The 17958-nt window shown below is 38.4% G+C and overlaps 1 protein-coding gene across 1 annotated transcript in view; it reads left to right on the top strand.

Moving 5' to 3' along the window:
• The window catches only part of Pih1d3 (PIH1 domain containing 3), a 44696-nt gene that overhangs the window by 23942 nt on the left and 2796 nt on the right, over positions 1-17958 (top strand). The window contains exon 6 of the mRNA XM_005367357.2: positions 15524-15609. Within this exon, the coding sequence (XP_005367414.1) occupies positions 15524-15609 (86 nt within the window). The remainder of the gene's footprint in view (positions 1-15523; positions 15610-17958) is intronic.

The following is a 17958-nucleotide window of genomic DNA, read 5'->3' as shown; positions in this document are numbered from 1 at the left end:
CTCGAACTCATAGAGATCCGCCTGCCTCTGCCTCCCAAGTGCTGGGATTAAAGGCGTGCGCCACCACCACCCAGCAAGAATCAAGAATAAATGTAGACAATGAAATACTGGTCAAGTGACTCGCAAAACAGAACCTTTGACTTGAGTTGGAAGTATTGATGTCAGAAAAAGTAATAGAAATAGAAGTATGCAGGGGTCATGGGGTTGATTCCCCGCACAGTAAATAATCAAACTCCCAAATTTTAGCTTGATTTTGTTCCTATGAGTAGATGAATGTTGACATCCATTCTCATTGCTTCAGTCCACTGGCAAGACTCAGAGTAAAGAGATTGCTAACCCATTTGCTAACTTGGCACAAGCTGGGCTTATCTGGGAAGAAGGAACCTCAGTTAAGAAAATGCCTCCATCAGATTGGCTGGTAGACAAATTGGGGTGTGCATTTTCTTCATTGATAATTGATGTGGGAGGGCCCAGTCCACTGTGGGCTTTTCCACTCCTGGGAAGGTTATCCTAGACTGTAAAAGAAAGCAAACTGAGTAACCTAGGAAAAGCAAGCCAGCACTCAGCACTTCACCAAATCCTTTGCATCAATCCTTGCATACAGGTTCCCATTCTGACTTCCCTCAGTGATGGAGTTGACCTGAGAGTTGCAAGCCAAAATAATCCCTTTCTTCCCTAAGTTGCTTTTGGTCGTGATCTCTGATCACTTCAATAGAAACCCAACTAAGATAAATAGTTCTTGCTTGATTTTATGTGCTTATTTTTCTTATTGATAATATGGTATTTCTTTGTATCTAAGACATCTGTACATTATAAATCTGTCATTTCATCAAAATGTTTTAAACAAAAGATAGCTACATCAAACAGATACATATCAATCGTATGATTCAGTTCTGTATCAGAAAAACTAAAATGTGGAGAAAATTGAACCTCAACATTGGCTAATAGTCTAAGTGAGTTTGGACTTGATTGATATGTAGCAACCCAGTCCAAAGTCTTTTTAAAACACTTTGTTTTTTGTCCTTTCCTTCTAATCCCAAACCTAAAGAGTGACATTATTCAAATTCTGATGGCCTATTATTATACCCCTACTACTTACTTGTGTGTATATAACTATACAGTCTCCCTGGTCTTAATCTATGATAAAATATTTCCAGCTGGAGCTTGAGCTAAGTCTGTGGTTTACAGACTTGTTTTGCTTTGGTTTTAACTGTCAAGCCTTTTTTTTCCCAAATATACTTTTATGAGAGATCTTAACACATAAAATCACCATTTCCTTGATGAAAAAAGCTACCATCACCCATGAAGTATCTAATAAGAATGACAGGGGCTCCTTGAAGCACCTTCGAAGAATGTTCATCTAGCCTCTCCTCTTTATATTATTATATTAAGTTTGAGCTCATAAGGTATCAAATACTCCTAATGAATTAATAAAAGAATGATAAGAGAGCTAGAGTTTCTCCATCATTGGTGATATAGATGTTGTCTTAGTTACTTTTCTATTGTGATGAAGCACCATCACCAAGACAATTTACAAAAGAAATCATTTAATGGGGGACTTGCTTACAGTTTTGGAGGATTAGTCCATGATTATGATTTGGAGTGTGGTGGCAGGCAGATAGGCAGGGCAATTGAGAAGTAGCTAAAAGCTCACATCATATCTACAAGTTGCATACAGAGAGAGACTGAGCCTACCCCAGTGACACACCTCCTCCAATAAGGCCACACCTCTCATCCTTCCTAAACAGTCCACCAGCTGGGAAGCAGACATTCAAATATATGAGCCTGCAAGGAGCATTCTCATTCAAACCACCACAGATGTGTTTCTGTGTCCCTCATGAGTACAAGGCCAGTACTTTGTTTTGTTTTAGTGTCCTTTTCATTCTCTATATTCTCCATCCTTCCCCCTCCCTAGGTCTCCACTCTATGGATCTTCTATAAATATCCCTGACTATACTGTCTTCGAATACCTGCCTATCATTGTTTGCTATAAAGTTTTAATTCAACAAATATTTAAAGAGAACTTACTACGTGCCAGATACTATAGATAGATCACACAGTAGATAAGTAATGTTGAACAAAGTAAACAAATTTCTTTCTCCATTACTGACAAGACCAAACAGTCCATAAGTGGTGGTGCTTTAGGAGCCGCTAGGCATTCTGAACAGATTTTCACAGATTCATCAATAGGAAAACAATGGCCCTCAAAGGCAGGAGATTATTACTTACACAAAGAGTACTAACAAGATCACTATTGAATCAGCTCCTCAAATCCTTTGATCAAGGGATAATAACAAAGTAAAAGGGTCCAGATGGCAGGTAACCTGAGCAGTAGGGTAGACTGTTGCTGTGGGGTCAACTCTGCACTACAGCCAGATACTTTACACTATGTACTCGGGGTAAGTGAAGTGGCAAGTTCTGTGCTTATCTGGAACTAAGAAGTAGTGTGAGAAACTGCCTCATGGCAGATTGAGGGCCCCCTACAAGGTCGAGAGATGGATAAGAAATAGCAGTGAGGCAATTCCTCAAAAGTTACTTACCTTCCCACACTCCCAGAGGATCATAATATATTCTGCCAAGACCTAGATCACACTATAGTCTAACATTGCTTATACGGCCTATGTGGATATTGCAGGGTCACTAGAATAGCATGGTAGAGACATTTCCCTGCAGGCTGAAAAAAATGAGTTTGTCTTGCTGCTTTCACTTAATAATAGGAATAACAGCAAATGGTCGAGATAATGTTGATTATGTGCTAAGCATTTCTCTAGAAGCAACAATTACCTTATTAATCACCACACTAACCCTGACACAAATGTTATTATTACTCCCATTTTACAGATGAGGGTATGGAAGCACAAAGAAATTAATTGGTTTAATAACATACTTATAAAATTGGGCAGAGCAAATGACTGTTGGAATCTGATAGATGTATGTGAAGAGTGATTTGAATGCAAAGAAAGGAAAATCCAAGTTCTTGCATGATGGGGATGGCGTTTGACCGGGACATTTGAAGGACAGATGGTACTTTGTCAGGCAGCAAATATGAAATGCTTTCTAAGCCAAGCCATCAGTACTAGTAACGTCCTGACACCATGAAAGCGTGTGTTGTGGTTTCTTTTCTTTTTCAGATTATAAAATAATTACATTTCTCCTTTCCCTTTCCTCCCTCCAAACCCTCTCCTATATTTGTCCTTACTCTCTTTCAAATTCATGGCCTCATTTTTCATTGTCATTATGTGCATATGTATTTTGAGAACCACTTGTGAAGCTCATGGAGCCTCAGAATCCGTGAATTTCCCACATATTTGCAATTACCATCCATTGCTTTGGATTGTTTTGTTGGCACATTGCAGGGTGAGGTGTGGAAAGGAAAACAAAGGAAACCAAATTCTGCGAGTTACAGTATGTCCTTGTTAGTTTGAATTTGAAACACAGTGGGAAATCTTACTGCTGGTGTCTAGTAGGCTGTTAAATCCAAAACTATACGGAACTCAAGAAGAAGGAGACTGCAGTTGTTGATTTTCCAAGCTGACATTTGCTTTCTCAGATGTTAGAATGTATGACTACAACGTGCTGGCTCTCCATCATGCTTGAAATAAAATAGGTGTGATTTTTAACTTGTACACACACACACATATACATACACACACACACACACACACACACACACACACACACTATGGGGGGATTTGAGAGATTATGAAACTTGCAGGAATGGGGCCAATTGGAGGCATAAGAGGCCCTTAGAATGAAGCTGAGCAATTTGAGAATTCAGACACATAAATTCTTACTCCAGTTTTAGTATTGAAAACCAAGGTGAACTAAATCAGTGGAGTGAGCCTCAGACAGTGGGATATAATTCGAGATAGAAGGATGATAAGCGAGGAAGAATATCCATCATTGAAAGAATGGGACTGACAGAGGCACTGTGGTTGACAAGTGAGGAGCGTAGCGGAAGAAAAGAAGTATGGGTATCTGAGATGTGTAGGGAGATAGTCTGACCTCTGCAAAGGATGATTTGTGTCAGGAAGCTGGTGGGTGCATTGGGGATTTTGATCAGTAAATTCCCATTGTCAATCATCTCCATATTTAATGTCCAAAACTGAATGAGACTACAGTTACTCTGCTAAATGATTCACAGTTTATTCCAAGAGAGGGGAAAGGTAGCCTGCAGGTAGTTTAATATTTCTTCTAAATTAGAATTGGTGCATAATTCTTTTCGACTTCTGAAGGATCTATATTGATAAGGAAACAATCTCGTGTGACCCACCAAACAAGCTTTGTTGGGTTTTTTGTTGTTGTTGTTTTGTTTTCGATGGTCATTTCTTTGAAGCGTGAGCTACGAGTCTTCTTCCCATCCTTGAACCTCTCTGAGAGCAGGAAGGGATTCAGGCATGGTCTGGTTCGCAGTCAGCATCTGGAAGACACAACATCTGGAAGTCACATGTTTATCGCATGTATATGTTTCAAAAAGCTGTCAATCTTTCTAATCAGTACACCGAGAATTCACGTGCTTCTTGAATAGTGTGTATCTTGAATCCTGATTCATATCTTAAGGTTAAAACAGTCATATTAATTTACTTCTAGTAAATAAATAGATTTAGATACTTAGGAATGAAGTTGATTATCTTTTTTCCATTTAAAATTCTAGAGGACAGACACCTATTTTGTCTTGTTTTGCTAAGCTTCCTGATTATGCTGACCTTGTTTGATGGGTTACATATCAAGCCATGTGTCAGGAAAAAAGATATTTGAGCTATAATAGGATTCCTTATTATCAGCTTGAGGCAGCACAGTAAACCTCCAATTAAATTTCTAATAGTTCTCTCAGTAACACACATACATTTATAGTTAATATTGTAACATTAGTTTATAATGGTGGTGGTGGTGGGAGAGGATAACAAATATCTTCTTAAAAGCTAATGTTATTGTGTTGACTTAATATATTTGATTACAAAAGTAATATATATTTATAATGTTAAAAATTACAAATATTATTATAAAAAGCCTTTCATAGTGAGATACATAATAACTACAAAAGGGCTTAAAATCATGGATAGAATAATGGTGCAAAATGTCTTATACATATTACCTAGTAATAGAAATCATCAGTAATTTTACATTTCAATGATGCCATTTTGATGTGGTTTCATCAAATGACCAAAATCACATGCTCCATAATTGTTGAGCCAGAACTGGCAGAAACATTTGATTACAGACAAGCAGTTTCATAACTGGAAAAACAGCAATTCTTAAGGAGGGAATGAACAAAGGAAGACACATAGAATATAAGCAATTTTACTGTAAAGAATAGAATGGTCATTTACCAGAGGTGGGAGAGAGTGGAGGGGAAGAAGAATGGGGAAAGGTTGGTTCCTGGGCAGTAAATTATAGTTATACAGGAGGAAGAAGCCCAGTAATTATGTAGTATACATTTCAGAAGGCTAAGAGAAAGGAGTTCCAGTGTTTCACAATAAAGAAAGGATATGTGTTGGGGGAGAAAGATAGGGCTAACTTGATTTAAACATCACACACTGGATAAATATATTAAAACATCATGTTGTACCTCATTAATATATGAATAATTTCTAAATATTCGTGCGAATGATTTGTACGTGGGTGCTGTGTATACAATGGGCAAGGAGGTGTGGGGTCCATAGTCCACATGTGAAGATCAGAAGGCAACCTCGTGTGTTGGTCCTTACCCTCCACTTCATTTGTGACAGGAGTCTATACTGCTGCCTAGTCTCTTGTCTTTCTCTCCAATCTTGAGGCAGAAGCTTTGTGATTAAAGGCATACAGATCTGCTACATGTGTTCTAGGGACTGGAACTCAGGTTCACACCAAGCCCTTTGCCCACAAAGCCATATCCTCAGCCCAATGTGTACATTTTAATATGTAAGTTAAGATAATTTTAAAGAAATAAAGAAGGATTAAATCATGCTCAGAGTATCAGGGAATAACACTAGATTTGTCAGGTAAAAAATGGTCCGCCAAACCAAAACAAAATAAAAAAACTCACAAAAACAAAAACAAGAGGGGTTGGCCAACTACTTCTGGCAGGTGACCTGCCTTGGAGTGTGGTTTATACACCAAGTGACACTCTATTGGAGAAAACTGATTTTTCCCTTTGCCAGCAGATACTGACTGCAAGTAGCCTCCTGGTTAAGGGCGGAACTTTGTGTCTCTTCCTCTTCTCCATGCTAGGATTTTGTGTGTTTTGAAGCTGTGCAGGCCTTGTGTGTGCTGCTACATTCTCTTGAGTTCATATGTATATTGCTTCTGTTGTGCTAATTACAGTGTCTCTGAGTTCATAAGTGTATCAGCTCTGTTATGCTATTGTAGTCTCTGTGAGTTCATACTTGTATCTCCTCTATTGTGCTGTGAAATTCTCTGAGTTCGTATGTTTATCGTGCCCATTGTGTCTGGAAGATGTTGTTTTCTTGTGGTCATCCACCACCTCTGGCTCTTATAATCTTTCCTCCTCCTCTTTCACACAGATCCCTGACTGAGTGCTTCTGAGTATCTGTTTCTGCACGTTGTCTAGTTGTGGGTGTCTGTGTTAATTCTTAGCTACTGCAAAAAGAAACTTCTCTGATGAAGGTTGAACAGTTCCCTGATCTATGGGTATGCCGTTAGAAGTCAGTGGAATAATAATAGTAAATTTTCCCCAGGGGCCCATAACCTATTGAGTCTCAGGTACTTGGAAGAGTTTGTTTGAGTGTTTGTTTGTTGTGATTTTTGCTTTGGGGGTTTTATTCTTGAAAGAGACAGCTGAGTCAAGCCCATGAAGTTGGGTAGGTAGGGAGGTGGTGGGGATCTGGGAGGATTTGGGATAGAGAAAAGAATATGATCAAAATATACTGTAGGTAACAATTAATAAAAATAAAGACGTGGCCATTCCTGAATACATATGCATATGAGAAATAGTCAATTGACTCAGCAGACTAGCTTTATAGACATATACATACATGCGTGTAGATGTTGTATAAGTAATAATTAAAGAAAAGCTCATGAATTTGAGAGGGAATGGGAGATACAGGAAGTTCTAGAGGTGGAGAAGATGGGGTACAAACTATGTAAATATAGGACTCATGTATGAGTCTCAAAAAAATAAAATCAGTATGAGAAAAAAAATAAAAAGAACTGATTGTTGGTTTTTGGCAGACAGCAGCTTTGGGGTGATGAATTGAGCAGAACTGAGGAAGAGAGCAAATAAAGACACCAAAATAAATACTGTTATTTGTTTTATTTTTTTTTTTTTGAGACAGGGTTTCTCTTATGTAACAGCCACGCCTGTTTTCAAATTCACTCTGTAGACCAGACTGGCTCAAACTCACAGAGATCTACTTGCCTCCGCCTTCTGAGCGCTGGGATTCAAGGCGTGTGCCACCATTTCCCAGCCTATAAATACTATTCTTTAAGGAAGTTTAGTAGAGAAGAGAGAGGGAATACATGGAACTTGGAGAACATTGTAGAACAGGAGAGTTTTCAGTATGCTTTTCAGCTGATGACAACTATCTAGTCTTTTATTGACATCTATTTTTCTCCTATTGTTTGTCGCTGGACCTAATGAACAAACATTAAAATGTAGTCCTAGTTTTAAGACCTTAAGGTATATCTAGGAAAGAATAGATAGATGCATTTTCACTTACTATCATTTTGTACTCCGGGGCCAGGGATCATTAACTCCTGCCTTTAAGAGGGTCAATCTGAGACATGTAGTACTTGCTGAGAACATGCCGGGCGCCGAGTTCCCTCCTTAGCAACCACTAAAGGATAATCTTGAAAACTAAAGAATTTCCCTATACAAACACGCCCAGATAGCTTCTTTCTACTTTCAAGACCCTGGTTAGAAAGGGTCAGTCTGAGTGTGATGGTGCTTGCTTGTAATTCCAGCAGCACTCAGGAGACAGAGACAGAAGGATCACTACAAGTTTGCTCTGCGTCCCCATGATGATTCTCTGCTCAGGAAATAAGTTGGTGGGAGAGAGTCTGCAGATACACGGTGACAACTCAGCAGAATTCCATTCTGTTGACCTTTCCCTCTTTGAGACACAGTTTGTCCTGCTTCCGTTAATGACCTACCTCCTGGTTTTCTTCCCACGTCACTATTCAGCCCTCTCTCCTTTGCTCCCATATCACTGTTTGCAGTTCCTTTGAGCTTTGACATCCTTTCCCCTTTGTCTGTTCTCTTTCAGTTCAGTCCCTTGGCTTACTTCCCACTCTTTTAGTAGGTGACAGAAACTCAACATGTCCATAAAAAAAAACCTCATAATTGTTTCCTTTGAACATCTTTCTCATTAAACTTTCTCATGGCAACATTATTTACTAGGGATACTATAGCTAAGAGATAAGAGCACTTGCCTAGCACATAGGAGGCTCAAGCTGAAAACCCAGCTCCGCTCTCATTCCCTTTCTTTGATATTTCAAGTCAACCCATCAGCAAGTCTTATTTGTTGTATTTTCAAAATACATTCTAAATTCCTCTAATTTTTACCACCATTGCAATTGATTTTGTGTTCCAAAGTACCAGCAATTCTTGCCTGGTCCGCTTTGCTTTTTCTTGAACTCCTCTCTGTGCTTCAGCTGTAGCCTTTTGACACACAATGTAAAAGATCCTGAAGGATTAATCCCAGCACTCGGGAGGCAGAGGCAGGCGGATCTCTGTGAGTTCGAGACCAGCCTGGTCTACAAGAGCTAGTTCCAGGACAGGCTCCAAAACCACAGACAAACCCTGTCTCGAAAAAACCAAAAAAAAAAAAAAAGATCCTGAAGGAGTACACAGTCCCTGCACTTTGTAGGGGGATTGGGAGAATTGTAAGTCCCAGGTCAGCTTAGGCTACAGAGTAAATTTGAGGCTGGGATGAACTATATAGCAAGATTTTTTTCTTATAAAAGATAGCAAACAAATACACAAAATTAGATCACACCTTTCTTTCCGTAGGCCCCTAAATGCCTTCTATTGCACTTAGAACAAAGTCCAGATGCCTTTATCCTGGTCGGTGTGGTCTATATGATCTCAGCCTTACCTTCTTTTAGTTTCATCTTGGGTTGCATGTACTTCTTTGTTCATTATTTTCTACTCACTCTAGCCATATGGTCGTAATCCTTTAGTATGCCAAGTTATGTCATTCCATCTGGAATGTTGTTTCACATAGCAAGTTTATTTCCTACTTTTCAATAATTTTACCACCTATTTCTTTCCTATTTGTTGTATCAATTAATGCCCCTAGGATTATATTATGCAATAGTAGTAGATCATTTCTAGCGATTATCCACCTTGAGTTTTTTTTTGAGATTTTTAATTTAATTACAATGTTTCCCCCTCCTTCCCCTCCCCCCAAATCCTTCCACATGCCCTCCCTGCCACACTCTAGAAGAGGGGCTGGAAAGATTGTAAGATCCTGAGGATAAAGGAGTTTCCTGTGAGATTATGTGTCCTAGGAACATCAGAAGCTATGCTCATAAAGTCTTACCAGCATGATCTCTCATCTGGGATCTGAGCAAGGCTGACACCAGCAACACGTGGGTGTGGTGAGAACAAACCCACAGGGCCAGAACCCTTCACAAAGAACTCCAGGCAGCTGAACACAGCCGGGAGTGGGAGAAGTGATGCTCCCTGGGAAAGGGCACACCAAATTGGTTGTCCATTGCCAACACTCAGCCTGGAAATCAGACAGACAAATAACATTATATAGACTAAACGGGTTATATTTAAGAATGTATGTATAGACACATATATGCACACAATAACAGTTGATGGCTATTTCCTTAATTAGAGCTGTTGTAGTACAGTCAGCAGAAGCCTCTCATAAGACAGTAGTATTTAAGAAGAGATTTAAAGGAGTTGAAGAAATGAAATTTGAATATAAAAAAATCATTGGAGTGAACATTTGAATCACTAATATTTAAGATATGAGATGATGTTAGAAATAATATAAAGAGTAAGGAACTATTCTCAGTGAAATCAGTAGCATCCTGGAAATAGATGGGAGATTTGAATATAAGCATAATGGACAGTAGAGTATAAAGATGTGGAAATTTTAAGTATATATAGCTGAGATGTACCAAACAGTTTTATATCCATATACATAATGAAATGGTCAGTAAAACCATGTCAGTTTATATATACATCATTTCATATGTTGCCTTTCATGGGCATTTGTAAAGGATACCTAAAGTTGAATCTCAGAAATTTTTTATTAAACAGTATAACCTTAATTATAGTCTTCATGCTGTATTTCAAGTCTCTGGGTTTATTTATCTTACATTCTTGAAATTTTGAACTCTGTTACCAAGATGTTACATTCCCCTATCTCTGGTAGCCACTATTCTCTCTCTGTCTATGCATTTCCTTTTAAAAAGATTGTGCATATAAGACAGACCCTTCCATTTTTGTGTCTGGATTTTGTCACTTGGCATCATGTAGGACATGAAATGTTTTTACTGAAAGAGAAGGGACAGACAGTAATATAAAAGACATGGAAGAAACAAACAAAACCCAGAACCAGTTGAAAAGACTATGAGGGAAGCAGTGTCCTCAGTGGAGGTACAGATTTCATTTAGACAGAAAACAAAGAAGCTATTCAAGGAGGTAAGCAATGAGGAAGGGGTGAGGCGCTGTGTGTTCCAGTGTATCTAACAGAAGACAAGCAAGGAATCGGCGAAGTGTAGAAAACAGCAGCAGAAGAGCTATGAATATCCTTATGCTAATTATTATGTTGTAAACAGTGAAACTTCTTATTGTTGTGGGGGAAATGGCGATAAAAGCATAATGGCCTTGGTTTGGTTTGTAGCAGGACAGATAGTGGTGTACTGTTTAGGAGAATGTTGGGTGCCTGTGGAATTATGTGGATGAGCTAAGTTTAGTTTTTGGTTTTGTAAGCAGTGTCTCACTATGTTTCGTAGTCTGGCCTTGAACTCACAATCTCCCTGCCTATCTTCCAACTGCTGGAGGTACAGGCTGCCTCACCGCACCTGGATCTGAGCTTCCTCTTGACTCCTATGATAGGAGAGGAATCATATTTCTGGGACATATTTAAAGAAGAAAAGGAAGGCCTGGCAATATAGTATTGAACTGTTTAAAAAGCTAATGACATTATAGAAAACTTACATTAATTAAAACTCTGTCTTATTGATTTTGTGCGCTTGTTGTAGAGAATGCATGCCTCTATATATTTACTCTTTAAAGATGAATGTTTATGTAAATTCAAGGTACGGACCATCATTTTTGTTTTTTCATTTTCCTACAGATTACTGTTGTTCAAGAGGTTATATATTACTGGGGTTGCATGGAAAAAAAGATCTCATGTGTTTCCATAGTTCAACAGTAGGAAATTAAATTGTTGAAGCGATTCAAAATAAAATCTACACAAGTCTCTCTTATCATAGTTTCCTGATGTTGTTTTGTTTTAAGTGAAATTCAATTTCAACTTTTTATTTATTTATTTATTTATTTTTAGTTTTTCGAGACAGGGTTTCTCTGTGGCTTTGGAGCCTGTCCTGGAACTAGCTCTGTAGACCAGTCTGGTCTCGAACTCACAGAGATCCACCTGCCTCTGCCTCCTGAGTGCTGGGATTAAAGGCGTGCGCCACCATCGCCTGGCTCAATTTCAACTTTTTAAAAGACTCAAATGAATCAGGAATAGTGTCTATACTTCTGACAAATAGAATTATTTTATGATATCTACAGCCCTTGAATTAATTTAGAATAGTTTTCAAAATACCAACATGAAACCATCTGTATATATTAAGCTTTACTGAAATTTCAGTAAATATTATAGGCTAGCCAAGTTATATATAAAGTATCCTAAAATTATTTATTTATTTATTTATTTATTGAAAAAAATTTCCGCCTCCTCCCGGCCTCCCATTTCCCTCCCCCTCCTCCCACCCTTCTCCCCCTCCCCCCACTCCTCTCCCCCACCCTCTCCAGTCTGAAGAGCAGTCAGGGTTCTCTGCCCTGTGGAAAGTCCAAGGTCCTCCCCCCTCCATCCAGGTCTAGGAAGGTGAGCATCCAAACTGGCTAGGCTCCCACAGAGCCAGAACATGAAGTAGGATCAAAACCCCGTGCCATTGTCCTTGGCTTCTCATCAGCCCTCATTCAGAGAGTGACTGAAAAAGCATGGGATAAAATTATTTTTTTAAATGCATTTTAATTGAAATAGAATTACATCACTTTCCCCCTTTTTTTTTTACCTCTCTAACCCCTCCTATGTTCCCCCTCAAGTTGTTAGCCTCTTTTATTATATATGTATACACACACACACACAACCTGCTAAGTTCATTTTTGTTGCTTGTATGTATATGATTTTAGGAATTTGCATTGGGTAATTAATTAGGGGGCTCATTCTTGTTTAGGGACTGGATCTCCTCTCAGCAGTCATTAATTGCTTGTAGTTCCTTGTCTTGTGGGTGGAATCTCATGGTATTTTCCCCCCTTGAGCATTAGCATCTCTATTGATAATGTCATTGTTCAGATCTTGTTTGTGCAGTCATCTTTAAATGAATTCAATTTGTAAGCTATGTAAAAGAAAGAATCTAAATTCCTTTGTTTGGTCAGTGGTATCCTGGACGTGTAAATTTTTAACAAAGAAAACCTTTCTCACAATCAGAGGTCAACTGTTTTCCAAGTATTCATTGACAGTACCAATTATTAAAAAGTCTGACTCATGTTTCAGGAGGGGTTTCTGCTAAGATTACAAGAGATAATTTTTTCCTTTAAAGAACTAAACAGTTCAAAGTAAAGAAGCCATTGTATCCCTTGATCCATGTGACGAGTACAAGTCCTTCCAGTTTCAAGAGGGGATTTACTGTTAGATCCCCATGGAATCCTTATCTTGTTAGAGATTGGTGTGCACCATCCCACCTAATCTGTCTTTTCTCTTGTCCCTCCTTTGAAATATTGTAGCAGACACTTTTAATTTTCTTAAGAGGAAAAATTAGTGAGCTGCTTCTTTGAATTATCTTTCACTGGAAGCACAGATTATTATAATAACCACTTTGAAGTTCTGCCTAGGAATTCTATCTAAATTTCACATACATCATCGGTCTTTCTTCTCAATTATCCTTTCAATCGTTATGAAATACTATTTTACTTTTAAACAATTTCAAAGTTAAGAAACAAATAGTTCTATCCCTTGATCTATTTGGTGAATATGAGACATTAAAGGGCATCTCAAATTGACTGTCTGACTGGAAGGTTATTTCAGCAGAAATGGGACTTTGGTCCTATCTAATGCTCATTTATTTTGAGTCAGAGTGCCTATAACTGCTTCTGTGAAAAATGTGCTATTTATTTCAATTAGGGCATCTTTAATTATGAAGATTTAATTTCTGAAATGTACTTTAGAAGGCAACTGTTTGAACAAAAATTTAACTACAGGAAGTACTTAAACACTATTATCCCCTCTAGATTGTTATCTATCATCATACTTTTAAGTACAGATTTAATAAATTCAGAAGCATATATTGATCCACATACTTTATGCTACAGAAATACTGTTGTGTGCATTGAGCATTTTAGGAGGGAATTCCAGTATGTCACCTTATTTCATATGCATTTCCCTTAAACCTTGCTTTTACCCTGGCCATCCCAACAACTGGACTATCCAAATAACTAAAATGTCAGGTCATCAAGTTCATCTTTTAAAAAGCTTCATAATTTACCTGAGCTTTGGATTTTATTTTTGTATTCTTTTGTTTATAGATACTATATGTCCTTCCACTTTTATTTTATATATCATAATGTTAACTCCCATCACAAAATGAGTTCTGCTGACTAATTTATATCACTTTGACACAAGCTGGAGTCATTTTTGAAAAGGTAACCTCAATTGAGAAAATGTTCCCACCAGATTGGCCCTTGGACAAGCCTACTGTGCATTTTTAAAAAATTTAGGATTGATGTAGGAGGGCCCAGATCACAGTGGGTGGTGACATCTTTGGGCGGGTGGTCCTGGGATGCATATGAATAGCAGTTCATGGGGACCAAGCCAGTAGAAGCCTTCCTCTATAACTTCTGCATCAGTTCCTGCCTCCAGGTTCCTGCCTGGAGGATAATGGACTATAAGCTCTAAAATGAAATAAACCCGTTCTTCCCCAAGTTGTTTATGATCATGGCATTTTATTACAGCAATAAAAACCCTAACTAAGAGAGATGTAAATTAGAGAAGTACAATTTTGTGGTAAAATATACATTTATCATTGGTGACGCTTAGTTATTCAGAGTTCTGTATAACCACCACTAATATCTATTTTCCAAATTATTTTCTTATACCTAAAAGGAAATCTCACACACATTTAGCAGATACTTTTCTCCACTCCCCAGCCTCTATCAAACTCCAGTCCAATTTCTACCTCTGTATTGGCCTAGGCTGAACGTGCTATATAAATAAAATACTACACAATGCACCTTTTAATACTTGGCTTCTTTCCTTCAGCATAATGTTTTCAGGATTTATCAATAAAATGTACTTTGGCTAGAGAGATGGCACAGCAGTAAAGAGCACTGGTGGCTTTGGCAGAAGGCCTGGGTTTTAGTCCCAGTACCTACATGGCGGCTTGCAACTGCCTGTAACTCCAGTCCCAAGAGATTGATGCCTTCTTCTGACCACTAGGCACTGGGTATAATGTGGTGCACAGACATACATGCAGACAGAACACTCATACACATTTAAAAATATTTAATGTAGTCTGTCCTTTTCTTCAGCTGAATAATATTTCACTGTGTGTACATGTTATACTTCCTTTATCCATTCATCAATGGATGCATATTTTGGTTGTTGATACATTTTGACTATGTTGAATGCTGCTATTATGAACAAAACCATGTACAAAATTTTGAATATGTTTTATTTTTCTTTTTTTCTTCTTTTGTCCTTTTTGTCATTGCTGTTGTTTTGAGGCAAGGTCTCATGTAGCTCAGGCTTTTCTCAACTCAATATGTAGCCACAAGTGGCCTTTTGGATCTCTAACCAGAAGTGGAAATGCTGCTGGCTTCTGGGCCCTATAGTAAATGTGATGAAACATTTGTAAGTGCTATCTTGCTAAACTAGTAGGAAGTCCTTCTTAGGAGATAGTTATAGTATTATTTTTCTTTTGTTCACTTAACTTTTCTGGAGGCCAATACTTCCCTAGAAAATGTGGTATGGGTATTTTTATCAAGACATTGCAAATTGGCATGACCAACCTACACTTATATGACATTTTCTACATTTATGTGAGTCCTACTCATATAAAGGTGCCCAGAGATCTCTACAAGTCTGGTGAGTCAGAAGATGTTTAGTCACATTACCGATGCCTGCCCTTTATCTCCTCGATGAACTACTCGGTCTCTCCATGACTAAAATGGAGCTAATAACTTCTGTTTATTAAGATCAATAAAAGGAAACCACATAGCCTGGCACACAGTTGGCATTTCCTCTTAGCAAATATTATTTCTCCGTTCTTTATATAGTCTTATGCTTTTAAAAGTAACTGCTTTCCAAAATGGTAGTATTTTCTTATTTTATCTTAGGTGAAAATTAAACTGCCTGATACAAACCCTTCTGAAATTCAAATTGATATCCAAGAAACTCTCCTTGATCTTCGCACTCCTAAAAAGTAAGTAAAACATAGAATTGAACTAGAATATTATCAAATTAACGAGTCATTAGAATATTGCTTTTTAAAGCTAGTTTTCATCAACCTTAAAGTCTTAAGAAGAGTGAGGCGGCTCATGGGCCACACAGAATAATAGAAATGGGTTAGATCAATATGTAAGAGCTAGCCAATAAGAGGCTGGAACTAATGGGTCAGGCAGTGATTAAAAGAAAAAAAAGAAGAGTGAGATGTTCGTTGAGAATTCAGATATTTTCATCTGCACAGTCAAGTGAATTTGGGGGCTAGTCTCTAACTATGGGATAAAGTGCTTGCTTAGTATGCACAGGACTGTGATTAATCCAAAAATATAAAATATAAAATGCTTTTATATTTTGCAACTGCATACTGGGTATGGCCTGACACCACTGAAAAATAATCCTTGACATTCTAATATAGTTTTATCTATCAGGGAAAAAACTAGCTGGAAGTGCTAAGCTGTAAGCTTTGCTTACATACTAATGGGAAATTGGGTGCAGTGGTTGTAGAAGGGAAGTGCCATCTTTAAACTTTTGGAAGTTAGTAGGCCTTTAAGATTAAAATTTGAGGACTGTTCATTTTTTTTTCAAAATCCACAAAATCATAGTCTTCTCATTCTGTCAATTCAAATCATATTCCTCAGACAACACATTCAGGAATAGCCTTACAAAATATTTCACCTGAAGCATAGATAAACGAGTCCTGACTCTCAAAACTCATTCTTTTGAAAGGACATTATTGGACTCTGGTGCATATTTGAAGAAGTATCTAAGTGTCTCACTGATTTGCTCTATTCCCGTGTGGATAGCAGCATTGAATACATATTGGTGATTACTGTGGCCCGTTCTCTAGAACTCATCACCTTTTCTCTCTGGGCTTAGGAAGCAGGCAGTTCCTGGAACATTCCTGTCCTTTATTATCAATATCTACAATTTTCTTTTGTTAAGCTTAGGGCTTTGAGAAGATTTTTAAAAAAGAGTGGTGGCCTACAAAAAGACTATTCTTTATTTCTGCAGAAAATTCATTTAACACAAAATGATCTACAGATGAATATTTAGCTAAACATTCTTCTGAGCATTCTCCCCACTTAAAAAGGTATTCTAGTTCATTCCCAGGGTATTAGCTGGGGTCATCCTTGTGGATTCTTGGGAATTTTTCTAGAGCCAGGTTTCTTGCTAACCTCAAAATGGCTCCCTCAGTCAAGAGATCTCTTTCATTGCTCTCATATCTGAACGAGCATGGGATCAGACTAGCCCTCTGAATGTGGCTGACAATTGGGGCAGACTGAGGGGCTAATGACAATGGCACTAGGATTTGTCTCTACTGCATGTACTGGCTTTTGGGGATCCTATTCTCTTTGAATGTATACCTTGCTCAACCTGGATGTAGTGGGGAGGGCCTTTGACTTCCCACAGGGCAGGGTGCCTTGCCCTCTCTTACAATTGGAAGGGGTGGTGGGGAGGGTGTGTGGAGGGAGTGGGAGGGAAGTGGGAGGAGGGGAGGAAGTGGGAATTTGGATAGGTATTTTTTTAAGTAATAAAATAAAATAATAATTTTAAAAAGTATTCTCACATCCCATCTTACAAAAATTAGATTCACTATTCTTACCACCACTCCACAGAGCAGTTAAGCTTTATGCAATATTTTTATACACATTTATTCTTCGTACAACCTTTGTAAGGAAAGTTGGTTAAGTGAACAGTCAGTCTTCCGTGGTATTTTCATGCCTGCTAAAATCACACGCATATCTATACCCCGTGCAGTTAATTTCCGTTTCTCTGGCAGTTCTCACTGTCTCCATCAATCTTGAGGCAGCTGCTCTAGCTTCGCCGTCATTCCAACTATCCCCCAGAACTCACTAAATGAAAGTCTCTCACAGAGGCACCTTTCCACATAGAACCTGGGCTGAATTAGGTCATTTGTGTACTTTATTTATATGTTAAATTATCTAAATAACTTGGACACGTGAAAAATAACATATATACCATCTGAGTTTGCTTTCTGTTGCTGTGATCAAACCTTGACAAAAAGTGGCTTGGGGAGGAAGGGCTTATTTCATTTTTGCAGTTTTCGGGTCATAGTCCATCCTTGAGTAAAGCCAGAGCAAGAACACAAGCAGGCCAGGAACCTGGAGACAAGAACTGAACCGGGGCACGGGGGAGTGCTGCTCGCTGGCTCAGTGGGAGGCCTGTCTCAGAACAAAAGATGAAGAGCAGTTGAGGAAGACTCTTGATGCCACCTTCTGCTCTCCACATGCACTCCCTTGCATGTGCACATACAGAGAAACACGAATACACATGCCATCTTCTGCTCTCCACATGCACTCCCTTGCAT

Source organism: Microtus ochrogaster, unplaced genomic scaffold, assembly GCF_000317375.1.
Source record: "Microtus ochrogaster isolate Prairie Vole_2 unplaced genomic scaffold, MicOch1.0 UNK17, whole genome shotgun sequence".
Lineage (NCBI taxonomy): Eukaryota > Metazoa > Chordata > Mammalia > Rodentia > Cricetidae > Microtus > Microtus ochrogaster.
The sequence above is the reverse complement of the archived record's forward strand: the minus strand, read 5'-3'. Positions and strand labels throughout refer to the sequence as shown.